The 18,342-nt window shown below is 40.1% G+C and overlaps 1 protein-coding gene across 3 annotated transcripts in view; it reads right to left on the bottom strand.

The window, feature by feature from the left end:
• The window catches only part of ANO6 (anoctamin 6), a 185,252-nt gene that overhangs the window by 20,967 nt on the left and 145,943 nt on the right, over window positions 1–18,342 (bottom strand). For all 3 annotated transcript variants that reach the window (XM_012748410.2, XM_012748487.3, XM_012748617.3), the window contains 5 exons: window positions 13,339–13,481; window positions 11,136–11,213; window positions 5,765–5,990; window positions 4,539–4,708; window positions 4,237–4,334 (listed from right to left, as the gene is read on the bottom strand). In XM_012748410.2, the coding sequence (XP_012603864.1) occupies window positions 4,237–4,334; window positions 4,539–4,708; window positions 5,765–5,990; window positions 11,136–11,213; window positions 13,339–13,481 (715 nt within the window). The remainder of the gene's footprint in view (window positions 1–4,236; window positions 4,335–4,538; window positions 4,709–5,764; window positions 5,991–11,135; window positions 11,214–13,338; window positions 13,482–18,342) is intronic.

Below are 18,342 nucleotides of genomic sequence, written 5' to 3'. Positions count from 1 at the left end.
GTGGGCCAAGGCTAGTAGGAAACAAGATTGGTGGTTTGGTGGGTTGGGGATGGTCAGAGAGCACTAAGCAGAAGAGTGACATAACCTGACATTAGAAAAAAGTAGGTTCATGACCAGAGAAGTGAATCATCTCTCCCAGGACACAGTGTGCTCTGCCCCCTACTGGGCCCTGCCCTGACAGAGCTGTCTGTTGTCTCTTCTTTTATGCCATGTTTTTTTTTATTTTCTCTCTCAAAGCCTCGTGGCTTGGAAAACTGCTACCCTTTTTTAAGGCAGTTTGTCCCGAAAAGAAATGTGGGTTGGCAGTAAAAGGAGGTGTGCCCCTACAGCATAAAGCACTGTTGTCCCTTCAAGCAACTTGGGCTTGTGGTTTATCTGTGGCATTTGTCAGAGGAGGCACAACAACAAAGGATTCCAAATACAGATACAACATCTGGTGGAGCTCTGGCTGATTAAACGGCATGTTTGTATGGATTTCAAATTCTGACAATGACAAGGCATCACATGACTACAGTAGGGAAGGTTTCCGTAAGAAAACCCAGTAGCCCTCATCCTCTCCACCACGTGGGCAGGTGCCACACGTGTGCACCCAGATGGGAGTTCAATCCACATTCCGTTGCTTAATAGCTGCTTAACCTTCGCAGAGATAAAGTAAAACAGGGTGATAAAACCTGTACTGCCCAGGGCTGCTGTCAGAATTAAAGGATTCCAAACAGGTATAGGATGTAGCGCATTTCCTAACGCTTCAAAACGCCTTGCATGGGATTCTCTGCTGACCAGTGCAGGCCACACTGGCTGCAGCCAACTGAAAACATGGCCTACATTGGTGCAGCATCTTGGCTCAGGGACACAGGCCACCTGGACCAGTGGTTCTCACTTGAGCACTTAACAAGAATGACGTGGAATGCTCGTTAATGGTGCAGCTTCCTATGGCTGAGGAAAAGAGCTTAGGTGAGCCCTGCAGTCTGCAGCCATCCCAGGGAACTTGTAACTCAGGTGGCACCAGGGACCGCACATGTCCATCACCCTTCATGACACCTAACTCGAGATGAACTCAGTTTGGTTTCTGTTTATTTTTTGCTCTGCCTCCTACACTTCCAGCCTCAGCTTCTTGCTGAATCCTCTGCATGCCCCCAGTTGCAGCAGGTGTTTTTCTGTCTGGACCCCAAATCACACCACAATGTGGATTCAGGATGAAACTTCCGTCCTGGCAACCGCTGGTATCACCCACTCATCTGGAGCTCCCCCTTCGTCCTATTCTGACTCTCCCGCCCACAGCAGATCACATTAGCAGTCTTCCTCACTAGCTTCCTTTCCTGATCTGCCGACTCTGAGGCTCTTACTCAGTTTTCCTGAGTTGAACCACTCATCTGGAGTAGGAAATCCTGGGTGGTCACCCATCTGCACTGCCTTTGGTCTTCTGGGTTTTCTACTGGGCTACGATTCTCATGCAGGGATCTCAATCTTGACTGCACATGTGAATCACCTATGGAACTTTTAAAAAAATACAGACACACCAGATGACTTTTTTCGCTGGCCAAGGCTAAAAGCAGGGGTTACAATATAATTTCCTTTGGAATTTACCATATATGTTAGCATTGCCACATCATAGTAAGTTATGCTTTACTAAGTCCTTACTATGTACAGAGCATGGTGAGCAACACTTTATACCTCATTTTCTTAATCCATGTACTCTAAAGCTTTTCTCTCCCTATCTATTTGGGGAATGGGTATAGTTTTGGACAGTAAGGGTACCTGATATCTTTGATATTTTACCTGATATCTTTATATGAAAAAAAGGAATCTGGCACCTATACAAAGAAAAGAAGCCCAAGTCACTCTCTAATTTAGCTAACACTTAGCATTCCCAGTTTTTAAACAAGGGATATATAACCTAAAGCATACTGCCTAAATATTTTAGGCTAGGAAGAAAAATATCTGAAGGCAGAGTTCATGCCACTATATTTTTCAACAATGTGCTTGCTTGAAGTATAAACAGGCCATGGGTACTAGAATTAATCTTTTATTTTAAAATACATGAACAAATTTCATTTCATATGAATTTCTCAGCACCAGTTTAGGAATAAACCCTCCCCCTAATTTTTTAAATCAGAAAATAGCTTGCTGGCAACCAATTATCTGTCAAAACTTAGTGTCAAATAGTTAACCTTCTTGGTTCAGAAAATACTTTTTAGTAACGAAAGAATGAGTTAAGATTTCCTCTATTTTATGTATTTGTTTTCATGGAGAAACAAACATAGTACTATTTGTGCATGACCTACTTTTACTTATCTGGAAAAATCTTAATATGAGCTCATTGAAAGTAAGGATTGTTTTCTGCACACTAGGATAAAAAAGTTAATTTGACAGCCAAAGCCAGAAGCCTTTGTGTGTATGTGTGTGTGGAGGGGCACAGTAGGAGGGAGAAGGGAAAGGAGAGCTTTGTTTAAAGAAAGACCTTAATAGCTCTCATTGAAGATGGAGGATGATGCCCTGGAACCCAGAGTCAGTTAACTGCTCTATAAAGAGAATGAACAGAAACTTGGTGATAGAGGAGAGAAAGGAGAGAGGTTAGGGGAGGGAGGGGAAGAAAGAGAGAGACGTAGTATGTACGTGATGGAGGAAGACAGGACAAAGAGGCAGGAGCCTATAAAGAAGGGTGGCAAGTTAAAAACAATCCCAGTTGTATAGTGGGCAAAAGACTTTAAAGAAAAGTGGATGTTTTTGTTTCAAAATGAGAAGGGAGGGGAGAGGACAAGACAAAGGAGACAGTGAAGACAAGAAGGAGAGAGGGAGAGGTGATTACAGAAGGAGGATCAGAGACATGAAACTGCTGGCTCTGAGATGGAGAACAGAGATCACAAGCCAGGGAATGTGGCCTCCAACAGCTAGAGAAGACAAAGAAATTCAGCCCAGATCCTTCAAAAAGAAACACAACCCTGCCAACACTCTGATTTTAGCCCAGTGAAACTTGTGACCTCCAGGACTGTAAAATATTACATTTGTATTTAATACTTCAGCCCATTGTAATATTTTGTTACAGCAGCAATAGAAAACTAATGCAAATAGGCTCCCTGAAATTTGTAGAAATTGCAGATGGTGTTGAACTTTCTGCTTTGATACTGCAAAGGGCTTACGTGAAAATTTAAAAGTATAGTGGGATCCCAGCTAACATCTGAAGTACAACTGTATCTTCTGTTATTCTTCTCATTTTTTAGCTAAGCAACATTATGTCAAAACCTTTGTGGTAATTATTTCAGACGATTTATCTCTTAAAACATAATGTATCTCAGTGCCTTAGGATCACAAGCTCTTGAGCCTCTATTCTTGAAAGCACACAGATTTGATGTCATAGGATTTTGGATTTGAATTCCGCAGTAGCCTCTTATTGTGAATGTGAACTTGGGCAAGTCATTTAACCCCTATAGGCCACAGATCTTCATTTGCAAAAGGGAGATAAAAATAAGGATAATTTGGAAGATTAAATGAGAGAGATGTAAAGGACTTAATACAGTTATGGCACATATTAAAAATTCCACAAACTACTATTATTGACTTTTATTTTTATATTTTGTTTTTTTTGAGAGAGGGTCTTACCATGTTGCCTGGGCTAAATGTATCATCATAGTTCTCTACAACCTCAAACTCTGTGGCTCAAGTGATCCTCCTGCCTCAGCTTCCTGAGTAGCTGAGACTACAGGCACACACCACCATGCTCTGCTAATTTTTCTATTTTTTATAGAGACAGGGTCTTTCTCTGTTGCTCACAGTGGTCTCAAAATCCTGGCTTCAAACAATCCTCCTGCCTCAGCCTCCCAAAGTGCCAGGATTACAGGTGAGTGCCACCATACCCAGCCTATTGCTGACTGCATAATACAAAGGGAGAAGAGGAAGGTGCTGTCAGTTGTGGAAATACATAGTTCACAGCTCTAACAAGGGTCATCTCTCAAAGGGCTGAGATCAGTCAACCCCCACCAACAGCCTAATAGGCATAAACTACAGTGGGTGGAGAAACATAAAGAAGAAGGGATTTTAAACACAATCATTAAATACTGGACACATTTATAATGTTAATTGTACTATCTTGTCTGGAGACCTTTAAAAATAATAGACTCTAATCCATTTTAGAGGCAGACATGCAGCTAGGTGGATATGCAGGCAAATGATTTGGATAGGTGGGCTGTTCTCCCCCTAACCCCCGTCCTGTTACCCAAGATTATACAATTTAATACTCACGGCATTAATACTTCTTGTATGTTATTCCAGATTGCTTTTCCTCCCATGATTATTATCAGCTGAGTTGTCAGTTCAAGAAGACAGCCACCTGGGTCACACTGTAATGTTCAAAAGAAAATCCTTTAAAATTTTCAGTGGGTCTAACTTAGAAAACAGTCATTAATTTTATTTTTATGATATTTGTTCTTCGTAGGCTAAAATGAAATCTAAAGAATCTATGATGAAGAAACTATTCATTGGGCAACTGGGAGAAAACAGAAAGCAACTTAAAATTGGCAAGGAAAACAATTCTGTATGCACACCTCTTCATTTCTGTATTTTCCCAACCAATAAACTGGGTCTCCTGGATAGCCTACAAATTTGCCCTTAAAGAATGCTATGTAGAAACATGAAGAGTAGTAGTTGACAAACTGGAATAAGAACATCTTCATGGTTAAGCTGTTCTCATAATCAGTCTGGGTCCTCGGGAGTTCTGTAGTTAAAAGAAAGAAAATTAAGATTTTAAAATTGTGAACAGCTTTGAGACCCTAATCAAAGACAATGATACGTGAGTTAACATGTTTAAAAAAAATACAATTCACACTGTTTCCATTTAAGCTGTTCTGAATTGCTTAATATAGCCAGTGTGTTAATTCCAAGTTTACACATTGTTATAAGAATTCTTCCCCCACATGGGAACAATATCCCACATGGCCAAAAAAAAAAAAAAAAAAAGAAAAAAAAGAAAAAGAAATATTCAACTGTTCCTTAAAATTTACAAGTACAGTGCTATCAAATAAGCAAGAACTGTCATAGGTTATAATCGACAGAAAATTACTTTTGAGCTGCCTGCTGAATGGTATTTTCTTGTCTTCCTGAATTGCAATAAGGTAGGGCTGTTGAAGAAAACAACAAAACAAGGGGCAACTTGCAAGAGGAATTTGGTCATCCTCTTAGTTTGGAATCTGAATCAGTCTGGTCATTTTTACATGACCACTGAGCAGACCATTCGGAGAACGACCCAGATGTAGGCAGGGTGTGGGAAGCACTTAACTTTGGCCACTCCGCAGCTGCCTGGGATGCGAGCCAGGGAGAAGCAGCAGGTAACAAAAGCCAGAGCTGATGAGAATGATATTAATATGAACAGCATGGGGAAAGACACGCAGCAGTGTGACTGCTTGTCCTCTCTACAACAGAGGAGCGTTATCTGCCGCCGGAACCGTGACCCTACTCCACTTATTTGCAATAAAGAGACTATTTACTTTCGACAGTAGAGTACATGATCTAATGTAATTGAAAATATTATTCAGCACTGATCTGTTTACACAGAGCTTGGACATTATAATGATTGTCTTTGCTTTGTCCCTTTTACTAATGCAAAGCCGTAGATAATTCATTTCCCGTGCAGCCTAGAGAAAAAATGTTTACACTTGAAAATTTCTAAAAATTGTTACCTATTGGAATTGAAATGTCTAAAAGATACAGTCTCTTATTTGTAACAGGCTCTAAAAATATCTCAGAAATCACCTAAGCTACAGGAGAACCTTACCAAAGTTAGTAATCATAATGGCCACTTTCTCATATATGATGTTCAGAATCATGATGATAATGAAGCTGATGATGGAAGCAGTGATGGACGTGGCTGTCTGTGGAGTCAGGTACTTCTGGATTGGGTCTGTTCCATTAAGGTTCTTGGGAAGTTTTGCAGAAAATACAATGAACACTGAAAGCCTGTAGACAATAATCCCAATAACTGAAGCGATGATCAAAAGGATCTGAAAACACAATGAACAAAGCAGCATGAGACTTGCCAATAATCATACCTGTACTGTTAAAAATTGACCCATGCTTAAATTAACAAGGTGTGTGTATATAGTGATGCAAATCTCATACAACTACCACCTGAAAGGTAGAAAATCCACACGTTCAATTTTAAAAAAAGGAATGATGGAAGTCAAAAGAAGGTGTATATCTATTTATGTAAGATGTTAATAATAAGAGAAACTGTGTGCAGGAGTGACAATGGGACTCTGCACTGTGAAAAAAAATTTTTTTGAGACAGGGTCTTGCTCTGTTGCCCAGGCTGGAGTGCAGTGGTGTGATCATAGCTCACTGATCCTTGAACTACTGAGTTTAAGTGATCCTCTTGCTTCAGTCTCCTGAGTAGCTGGGAATACAGGCACATTCACCATGGCCAGCTTTTGAAAAAAATTTTTTTTTTTTTTTTTTTTTGAGACAGAGTTTCACTTTGTTGTCCAGGCTAGAGTGAGTGCCGTGGCGTCAGCCTAGCTCACAGCAACCTCAAACTCCTGGGCTCAAGTGATCCTTCTGCCTCAGCCTCCCGAGTAGCTGGGACTACAGGCATGCGCCACTATGCCCGGCTAATTTTTTTTTTTTTTTATATATATATATCAGTTGGCCAATTAATTTCTTTCTGTTTATAGTAGAGACGGGGTCTCGCTCTTGCTCAGGCTGGTCTCGAACTCCTGACCTTGAGCAATCCGCCCGCCTCGGCCTCCCAAGAGCTAGGATTACAGGCGTGAGCCACAGCGCCCGGCCTTGAAAAAATTTTTTGTATAGACAGAGTCTATGTTACCCAGGCTCATCTCAACCTTCTGGCCTCTTGCCTTGGACTCCCAAAGTGCTGGGATCACAGGTGTGAGCCACTGCACCTGGTTGCAATTTTTTTTATAATCCTAAAATTGCTCTAAAAAAGAAAATCCTATAAAAGGTGAGTGCATCTTCAGACAGCATAAAAACGGAATAACTAGTAGCATGTTCTGGTAGAAGGAGAAAGTATGCATGTGGAACCAAAGAAAACATCCCGTTTACAATTACTGTATTATTTAAGTTATGAATTAGTGTTTTTTGTTCAGTTTTACTCCATTAAGGAGATATGTTTCCTTGCAACAGAGGAGCTATCACCAACTCAAGTGTCAGCAGGTGCTAGCTTTTGTCTTAATCACTGAGATTCTGAACATAGCCAGAGACAATGGCAGGGAGGGGCCCTAGGCTAATGGCTGGTACTGATGGCAGGTCCTGCTGATAAAATCTTCACACATTTTTCACACTCACATTTTACAATCTTAAACTGGCAGTCATTTGTACCTGCACTTCCACAAGAGCCGTGCCCCTAGTCCATTGTATTTTCGGAGGTGTGGTCCCCAGTGTCAGTAGGGGTGTCTGAAGTACTTGTGTACACAGTAGGGTTTCATTTTCTCAGTAAGCAGATTTTCTCTGGCCACTAAACAATGCACATTAAAAAGTACCACGATTTTTCCCCTTGTTTGATATCCAGTACTGGACATTGTTGAAGAGGCATCTCTAACAGTTTTCCTCGAATCTACTTTTTCCAGAACCATGTACTCAATTTGTCTGACTGCTTGTGATGACTGCCACGAGAGAGAAAAGCTACAGAGAATGGGAAATCGTGGGTCAAACAAATCATGTCCCGTTGTTGACAATCACAGAGAAGAGGCCGATTTTCAACTGGTGTGTGCATAAAGGGAGTGATTACAGGACAGGCCTGGGGCTAGATTCCTGCACTTGAATCCCAGTTCTGCTAACCTACCAGGGCTTCAATAGCCTCACCTGCACCTGTATGGGGATAATATAACACCCAACTTATAGAACTGTTGACGATTCAGAGAGTTACATGTGAAAACACTTAGAACATTAAGCCCGGGTACATGAAAAGCATCATATAAATATTATCTATGATTATGGTGACCAGAGCATTAAAAAGAAGTTTTTCTTACTTTTTAAGCAATCTGCTTATAGAGAAGGCATTATATTTTCCCCTCATTATCTCCTTTCCTTCACAGTTAAGTCTTAACACTTGTGAAATGAATTAAGATTTTTGTGTGCGTATATGTAAAGATTAGCTAAGGCTGAGAAAAATAACAGAAGATATAGAGTCTTCCTCTCTCGGCACAACACACATAGACTCTTTAAATATTACGTATTTTAAAAAATTGTCCCCATAATAATTCTTTTTTTTTTTTTTTCTTTTTAGAGACAGAGTCTGGCCTGGATCTATCTCTATCCTAGAAGAGGACCCAGATTTTGCACTGGGGAGAATAACCCCTCTATTTTCAGCCCTGGGATTGGGTGGGATTGCCCCCACTGTGCTCCAGAGGTAAATCATCATTGCTTTGAGACAAAAAAAAGTATCTTATCCCTCTGGCCTCAGCAACTGATTCAGGGATTGATACATAACCCAGTAAAAGCTCTTAAGATCTGAGGAGACAAATGTTAGTGCCTATGGTAAAGACAAGCTTTCCCTATCAATAGATGAAGCCAGTAAAAAAAGCCTTTGTTTGCTTGAATATGATGTGAGATATGGAATGCTGCAGCCATCTTGCTACCGTAAGGGAGTGCCTACCCACCACGTGCTGGGAGCCCACCTGAGGCAGAATGAAGACAGAACAAAACACAGCCCTTCAGGTTGTCTGGTCTGCGGTAACTGGCCTTGACTGAAACCACACCTCAGATCTGGAATTTTCAGTTTCAGGAACCAATAAATCCCACCCTTCCCGTTTTGTTGTTGTTTAACCAATTGGAGATTGATTTTCTGTCACCTACAATTGAAAGACTCCTAACTATAAAAATAATATAAAAATAGGAAAAAATTTACTATTATCTACAACATGTAACCATAATTCCTTCAGAGCTATGCATTTTTGCATAGTTAAAACCACTTTACATATTAATTTTATCCTTCCCTTAAACCTATCATAAACCATAAACATTTCTACATGCCATAACATATTTTCATAAGCACATTTTTTTCATGGCATGCATAATATTCCACTGTATGAAGGGTGGAAAGTAGGATTTTTGAGACAGTCTCACTATGTTGCTGGGCTAGAGTGCTGTGGCATCAGCTAGCTCACAACAACCTCAAACTCCTGGGCTTAAGCAATCCTTCTGCCTCAGGCTCCAGAGTAGCTGGGACTACAGGCATGCGCCACCATGTCCGGCTAATTTCTTTCTATTTTTAGTAGAGACAGGGTCTCACTCTTGCTCAGGCTGGTCCCGAACTCTGGAGCTCAAACGATTCTTCGCCTTGGCCTCTCAGAGTGCTAGGATTACAGGCGTGAGCCACTGCGCCCGGCGGAAAGTAGGATGTTTTGACTGAGATAGATATTTATGTAGATATATACGTGTCTGTGTGTGTATATATCCATCCATACATATGCATAATGTGGTAACTGAATACATCTTACTGATCTTTATTGTTTTGAAATATTTTGAGACTGAATGTTTCTAAAAGTTAAATTAATAGATTAAAGCATGTGAATATTTTTTAGATTCTTGATACATATTGCCAAACTGCTTTCTAGGAAGGCTGGAGCAATGTAAAGTTCCAATAACCTCATATGAGTGTAGCTCATTGCTACACTTCATCCTCACAAACACTGAGCCCTATCACCTGACAGATGAAAAACTATCTCATTTAAATGTGCATGGGTTTAATTACTATTAAGGTTGGGCATTTTTTCACACTTATTAGACATTACATTTTTTCTTTTATACATGTGTATTTATGTTCTCTATTCTAGCTACTGAGATCTTTGGTGTTATCTTCCAGGTGATGTGGATTCTCTCTTTGCCCTACTTGTTAATAAATAATTCTTCTGGTGTTTTGTTTAAACTTAGGATTCTTTTGATGTATGGATATCTTTAAATATTTTCCTCTGAAACTTCTTCCATTGCTAGTAAGTTTAGAAAGTCTTTGTTACATCTAGAGATCATATATTCATCGATCTATTAGTTTTTTTTTTTTTTAATTTTTTTTATTTTGGCATATTATGGGGGTACAGATTTTAAGGTTTCAATAAATGCCCATTTCCCCCCCTCCCCCCAAAAGTCTGAGTCTCCATCACGACCATCCCCCAGATGGTGCACATCTCACTCATTATGTATGTATATACCCACCCCCCTCCCCCCTCCCACCTGCCCAATACCCTATTACTGTAGTACCTATGTGTCCACTTAGGTGCTACTCAGTTAATACCAGTTTTCTGGAGAATATATCTGGTGCTTGTTTTTCCATTCTTGGGATACTTCACTTAGTAGTATGGGTTCCAGCTCTAACCAGGAAAATATAAGATGTGATCTATTAGTTTTTTATGGTTTTGCTTTTTTTTTTTAATGTTTCTGAAACTTATAGTATGTGGTCCCAAGTATGACTTTAACCTTTATTTTTTCCCCCTGAATAGCTAACAATATTCCATGACCATTTATGGAATAATCTCTACTTATGCCATGGATTTATAATGTCTCCCTTCTCGTATATTAATCTATTATTGACATCAGGGCCTATTTTTGAACCTCACATTCTATTCTCTACTCTGGCTGCTCGTGAGCCAATAAAATGATCTCTATTTTATTACTAATAATATGGTTTTATTACTAATAAGCTTAAAATTAATTTAATAAATTCTGATATTTTGGAAATAATGTCTTTTTCTCAAGAACCATTCATTTAAGCCTTCTTTTATGTCTTTCAGTAGTTTTTATGTTTCCTTTGATAGCTTCTATTATCTGCTTGTTAAAGGTATTCCTAGTTGTTTCAGTTTGGTTATTGCTTTTGGAAAATTTTAGAATTCTTAGTGCCTCTCATTTGGTCTTCTCACTAGAAACTACAAAGTCCTAAACCACTGACCTGATTTAAACAGAAGAGGTGAAAGGAACTGGAAGAACCACTGTGAACAGATAAATATATTTTGAACCTTGAGAGTTGCTCCTTAGGGTGGCCAAATAGTTCTCTGAAAACATTTCTATGAGACCATATAGTTTTTAGGCTTGGCATTTAGTTTCCTCAACATTTAAAATTAAATATTAAAAAGCTTGTTATATAATAACAAATTATAAAATTATATAATTTTAAAAATATAAAATCGTATTACTCTTACCCAGAAAAAGACAGCACTTGCACAGAGGGTTATCCGTATACATTTTCCACAAGTAGTAAAGGGAATGCGCTCTTCTTCCTAATTAAAAAAAAAAAAAATTTTAGTCAATCAAGGGATTGTTCCGATGAAATTATTTTTCTCCTGATCTGTCAATAAATCTTAGGCACAATTTAATTAAAAAATAGTTTGCAAGCATAGTCTCCTTGCAATTTTTAAAAATAATTTCAAATACACATATAGTAAAATATGTGCAGTGTTCATTTTAACAATAGTTTTGGAAAATGCAAGCATGAGTAATGAACTGTTTATCTGCCATGATTTGAGCTCATGAGTTTGGTTATCTGATGGGTCAATGCTATAAAGCTACACTTCTAGGTTTGTCTTAGGCTTTAGAAATAATTGGACAAATGGCAGGACAAAAAGTTTCACAAGTGTCTGCAAATACTAGGTATCCACTATGTGTTTCTTGGTTGAGTTTTATATATTACATTAATTTGATATAACAAATTTTTAGAGTTTATGTTTTATAGTTTATAAGAATATATTTAAATTCTTAAGAGAAGAAACCAATGCTTTTCATGATTTACCTGGATTACAAGAGCAGCTATAGCATGGTAATAGCTGTAAACATTTACATACTATTTACTCTGTGCCAGGTACTATTCTAAGTAGTTCTGTATATTAACTCACTTAATCCTTCCACAATCACGAGGAAGCAAGTCTATTATTCCCATTTTATAGATAAGGAAATTGAGGCACAGAGAACTTAAATAATTTGTCCAAGGTCACCCAATTGGTAAGTTTCCGTGTTCAGACTTGAATTCTGGCAGTCTCATTCCAATACTTCACACTCACACTATAGGCCTTCCTAAATTAATAAAGGATATAATATTAATAGCAATAAAAGTGAAATGAGGAAGAAAGATAAAGAAAGCTGAATCTTTACCTGCAATTTTTTAACAAGCCACATTTCAATGGAAACTTATTAGTTGGCAATTTTAAATATAAAATTGGCAGGCTTAAATGACCCAATGGTCTTTTCTTCAATATTTTTCCTATGTTGCTGATATTATTAGCTTTTATTTTTTTTTAGTACTCAAAAGACTTTATGAATACTTACTTTTGTTTAAACTTTAGCTTTCATTTCTGAATATATAATCTTTCCCCAACACATGCTTTGACCCTGTCTTCACTAATAAACAGCAGAAACTATTCATAATGGGGATAATTTGAAGGTAGTTACATTGTAAAAGACAAATGTCATCTTGTACTGATAATTGAACCTCATTTCTTTCCATTTTTAAAAGGAGGTTGAACTGTTCCCTCCAGTCCTTTTTAGTGCCAACATTTTGTAAATCTGTGATTCAATTTATAAAATCTATGGTTGGGGACATTTTCAGATGCTCTTGGTAAAAGTATTTTCTTTCTAAGAGCTGTTCATATTCAGAACCTACTGTTCTTACGCTGATGACTACAAGTATAATCAGCTCTATGTTTTCTGTGTTGATGGAAAGAAGCTATAATGCAGATGATTCAAAAATCATCTTTCAGGGGCTTTGGAATATTTATATAAAGAGAGATACAGTTTCATATTTTATTTTTGCAGCCATAGTAGCAGCAGCAAATCTACCTTTCAAATGATATGAAATGCCTAAGCACAGTGCCTGAACATAGTGGGCTTCAGTAATTTGTCCCTTCCTTGTCCATCCTTTTTCTGACTTTAGGATGAGACACATTTTTTTGTGCACATCCCTACCAGAAGGTGGAGCAGTGACTGAGGCTTAGTGTAAGATAAAGGGGCAGCTAGTCTAGGATGAAGAAGGGGCAGTAATAATGAAAGAGCATGTGAAAAATTGAGAATCAACTATAAAACCAATGCATCTTTCCATATACATCTATACCATGGTCTAATTTTTTTTAATTTTTAGTATTATTATGAATGAAGGGACCACATTTGTCTCCTAGGTCCACTGTTCTAAGCAGTACTTCTTCACCTTGGCTGTACATTAGAATAAGCAGAGGAGCTTTAAACAATCCCTACACTCAGAACACACCCCAGGCTACCATGTACTGTCATCGTATGTACTGATGGAACCCAGGCATCAATATTTTTTACGCTCCCCAGGTGATTCCAACGGACAGCCAAGGATGAGAACCACTGCAGTAAACAGACTGAGTTACATCTCGATAGCTTTTGCCTTACCTGAGTAATCTCATTTATCACCACGTGAGTACACTGTGCTTCATATTCTGGCCGGGCTTGTTCTTCCTGCTGTAACTCAACAGTGTCCCATTCATACTCGAGTTCTGCCTGGCGCCGCTTCCAAAACTCCAAAAACAAGGTAACTAACAAAGAGAGAGACACAACAGGATCATGTGGGTCTTCAACGATGGCAGAAATCTGTGCCGAATACTATTAATTAGCCATAATGCTTTTATATATGGTAAATAAAACCAAATTTATAGCTGACACTAATATCTAAAAGAGAAAAATGATTTTTAAAGAAAATGTTGATAGTTTAAAACACTTGTGAAACAGACAAAAGCTATGGGAAAGCAGTGCCAGGAGGGGCAGAAGGCATGTATGTCTGACGCTGAAGCATCTGCTCCTGCACTTTACAGCCAATAAAAACACGAATGGGTATCGTGATTCCAAAGTGGCTCATGGTCCATCCTTCTGTCTGCTCTCCCCTGCATCCCTCCTTCCCCTCCCTCCCTTCCTTCTTAAGGGGCGGGTATAAGGGGGGAAATGCTTTAGAACTCCCCAAATAAATTAATAGTCTTTCATATAGAAAAATGACATTTTTCTCAATCTTGTGTAAAGTATGAATGAGGTAATTTCTAGGAATCATTATTTTTTCAAAATTTGTAACTTCAAATACTAAATAAAAACACTAAATGTTAATTGAAAAGCGCAGTTTGAGGGTAAATCTCCTCACACCACTTTTCCAATCAAACTGTTGCCCCCAAGCCCTTCCTACATAGGAATTCTGGAATTACCACTGTGGTATCTACAAATATTTTTTGATTGTCTATTATGCACTGAGAATAAAGAGAAACAAGACGTAGTCCCTGCTTCAAGGAGCTTTTAGGAGCATGGGAATTATACTGTACTGGAAGTGACCAGTATAGCACATGAGCAAGAAGGCCATGATAAAGGTAAGCACGGGCTGTTCTGGCACAACCAGAACATCTAACCCAGGTGTCCTCAAACTACGGCCCGCCGGCCACATGTGGGCTGCCTAGCACATTTATCCGGCCCTCCGGGTGTTTTTGCCGCTGCTGCCTGAAATGCTTAGCAGCCGACTGGTCCCGGGCCCACAGTGCGCACTCTCCAACGGTCTGAGGGACAGTGAACTGGCCCCCTGTTTAAAAAGTTTGAGGACCCCTGAATCGGACACTGCAGGGCAGGCCTGCCCAGAGGAGGGGACCACTGTGATGACTCTTGAGATGACTCAGAGCTCATCAGTTGAAGGTGGTAGTAGGTGGAATGTTAAGGCCACTCCTCCCATGGAGCTGCACACACTACAGCAAGGCGGCCAGAGGGCCAGGTACTGTCCCCAAACTGCCAATAGTCTGGCAGTGAGTGTGGGGTGTGATGAGGGAGGGGCAGCTGGGTGAAAGAGCCACAGGGGAACATCACAAAGGACTCTGTGTGCCTTGAAAGGAGTTCGGAGTTCAACTTACAGGTGGAAGAGACACTTAAGGTGTCTAGAGTGAGACTAGAGCAGGGAGCCCTACTGGCAGGTACAGGATGAGGCGGTATACTTGAGGGATGTGGGGCAGGTAGACTGATTGGAGGCAGGGATGATAGAAGGGGCAGGAAGAAGTCAAGGATGCCAGCTGTGTTTCTGGCCTGGGCAATACCCTAAATTCTAGGGCCATTCCCTGGAATAAGAAGTGCAGTAAGAGGAGAGAGAAGACAACTGGTTTGATTATGGTCAGGTGCATGTGGGTTACTCAAGGAGAACTGCCTGGTAGGCAGGTGAAAGTCTAGAATGCAGGAGGAAGATCTGGGCTGAGCTGGATTTTTATTGTTTTAAGTGGCAACCGGGGCCAATGAGCAGATGAGATCACTAAATGAGGTGCAGAGTGGTAGTTCACAAGAAGCACCAAGCTGCTTTCAAAAAGCACTGAGCCTGGGCACCACCCCTGAGATTCTGAGTTAATTGGTTATTTCTTTTTTAAAGCTCTAAGAAGCAGTCAGGGTTGAGAATCACTGAATCATTGGAGTAGAGGGTGAAGAGAGCCAGAATGAAATCCTACAGACCCTGCAGTAGGAATCCTGGGATGAAGCTGTGAAGAGCATGAACTCGATACCCCCAGTGGTGCAGACAACTAGAATGTTTAAAAGCATCTGGTTCCCAGCAGTGTTTATTTTGAATGCTACTTTTCCAAAAACAGTAAGTTAGAGTAGTAATAACCTAGATACGGAGATCAGGTTCAAACTGTTGAGTATTGAGTATGGAGAATGATGGCTCTACTGCTGAGAAACTACCCAGCCATTTGTGCACTTGTTCCTGCTGTGGGGAAATGAATCTGCCTCTGTCAATGGGATGCAAATCTACAGGGCATCCGGTAACTTTGTGGACCAGGCTATGACTGGCTGGTCTTGCTGGCATTGGACCCATGCTGGCCTCATGTGGCAGGGACTCCCAAAAGAGACCCCTGCTGGGGTTCAGGCGGGGGGATGAACCACCCATGAGCCAACCCTCCTTGGGTCGCATATGAAGCAGTGTAACATATGACACTGGCTTACTAAAGCACCCTAGGCTCTGCATCTCCATGATAAACATCCATAGACTGCCATCCAACAGGACCCCACTTTTTAACTTACCAGACAATTCTACCATGGGTATGGCATACGCCCCCACCCCTAAAGCAGTGGTAGTGCTCTCAGAAATGGCACACTGTACTCCTTATGTCTGCCCCTCTTCTGCTATTCAGAATATGTAGGTCTCAAGCATCCTGACCTATATTTGCTTCTAGGCTTACTATCTACCACGTGCACCAGAATGTCACCTTCACAAGGGGCCAGGATTTTGTTTTATTCACAGCTGAAGCACTAGCACATAGCAGGCACTTAATGAATAAATGCACTGAATAAATGAATTGAATGACACAATGCCAGAACCTGGAGGACCCCCTCCACCTGAGGAACCAACCCCTCAGAGGTCCCAGCTGGCTCCAACTGCTCCCCTCTCAGCATGACCATCCACTCTCCACCGCTCTCTGCTATACCATTCTACTTGGGCCCTCAGGACTCTGTACAGGCACATCCTGTTTCATTGCACTTTGCAGATACCATGTTTTTGTGTGTGTGTTTGTTCTTTGCAGATTGAAGATTTGTGGCAATGCTGTGTTGAGCAAGTCTACTGGAGCCATTTTTTTAACAGCATATGCTCCCTTCATATCTCTGTGTCACATTTTGGTAATTCTCACAACATTTCAAACTTTTTCATTATTATTATATCTGTTTTGGTGATCTGTGATCTTTGATGTTATATTGTAATTCCCTTTGGTGCACCATGAAGTATGTCCATATAAGATCGTCAACTGAATCAATAAATGTTGGGTGTGTGTTTTGACTGCTCCACTGACCAGCCATTTCCCTATATATCTCTCTCCCTGTCATCAGGCCTTCCTATTCCTTGAGACACAATAATATTGTTATTAGGCCAAGTAAATACCCTACAATATCCTCAAAGTGTTCAAGTGAAAGGAAGAGTGGGACATCTCTCATTTTAAATCAAAATTTGAGTAATTTAGTAAGGAAGGCATGTTGAAAGCCAAGACAGGATGAAAGCTAGGCCTCTTGCACCCAATAGCCAAGTTGTTAATGCAAACGAAAAGTACTCGAAGGAAATTAAAAGTACTATTGCAGTGAACACATGAATGATAAGAAAGCAAAACAACTTTATAATTGATACAGAGAAAGTATTAGTGGTCTGGATAGAAGGTCAAACCAGCTACAACATTCCTTCAAGCCAAAACCTAATCCAGAGCAAGGCCCTAAGTCTCTTCAATTCTATAAAGGCTGAGACAAGTGAGAAAGCTGCAGAAGAAAAGGGTGAAGGTAGCATGATTGATTCATGAGGTTTAAGGAAAGAAGCCAGCTCTATAAGATAAAAGTACAAGATGAAGTAGCAATGCTGATGAAGTTGTAGCAAGTTATCCAGAAGATCTAGCTAAGAAGATGGCTACAGTAAACAACATATTTTCAGTGTAAACAAAACATCTTTCTATTGGAAGAAGATGCCATTTAGGACTTTCATAGATAGAGAGGATAAGTCAATGTCTGGTTTCAAAGCTTCAAAGGGCAGGCTGTCTCTCTTGTTAGGGGCTAATGCAGCTGGTGACTTTACGTGGAAGCCAATACTCATTTGCCATTCCCCAAATCCCAATGTCCTTAAAAATTATGCTAAACCTACTCTGCCTTTGGTCTCTAAATGGAACAATTAAGCCTGGACGACAGCACATCTGTTTACATCATGGTGTACTGAATATTTTAAGCCCACTGTTGAGACCAACTGCTTAGGAAAAAAAGATTCCTTTCAAAATATTACTGTTCATTGACAATGTACCTAGGAATCTTTTGTGAAAGGAAGAGTCCATCTATGTGGCAATATTCACTGTTGTCTTATTTTAAGAAATTGCCATGATTAGAATAATCATGATATTATTACACATCTAAAGAAACCATGCATCAGATGCCTGTATACAAAAAAGGGGGCTCAGAGCAGTAAAGCACTGGTGGTGTTATATCCTGCAATGCCTAGGGACAAGAGACACACTCCGGTAGATGGGAGTATTCTGGTTGCTATAAGAGTTTGCTGTTGAAGGCCTGGGATGGTTTAATAAGCTTTGAAATTATTTAGACCTCTTTACTCACAAAGGAAGCTAAGATAGATTAGCTTGCTCAGCCTTTACTGCAACTTCCTAATTCAAAGACTAGAAGGTTAAAATGGTGTTTCTCAGACTCTCTTGCAGCTAGGGTCCCAGATGTGATTTTTGGAATGGCCATCAGATGCACCTGTGTGTCATTTAGTCAGAAACTGAGTTGAATGGAGGGTGGTGGCAGTAGGAGCTGCATTATTTTGCTGGTGCAGATCCAGCAGGAGCAGCGCAGGACAGAGCAATAGCTGTTTCCTGGTTCCCTAATTGCAGATGGACAGGCTTCCAGAACCCTCTCCTTAGTGAGCCAGGT

This window comes from Microcebus murinus, chromosome 10, assembly GCF_040939455.1.
Source record: "Microcebus murinus isolate Inina chromosome 10, M.murinus_Inina_mat1.0, whole genome shotgun sequence".
Classification (NCBI taxonomy): domain Eukaryota; kingdom Metazoa; phylum Chordata; class Mammalia; order Primates; family Cheirogaleidae; genus Microcebus; species Microcebus murinus.
Note: the sequence above shows the minus strand (reverse complement) of the source record. Positions and strands in the feature narration are given on the sequence as shown.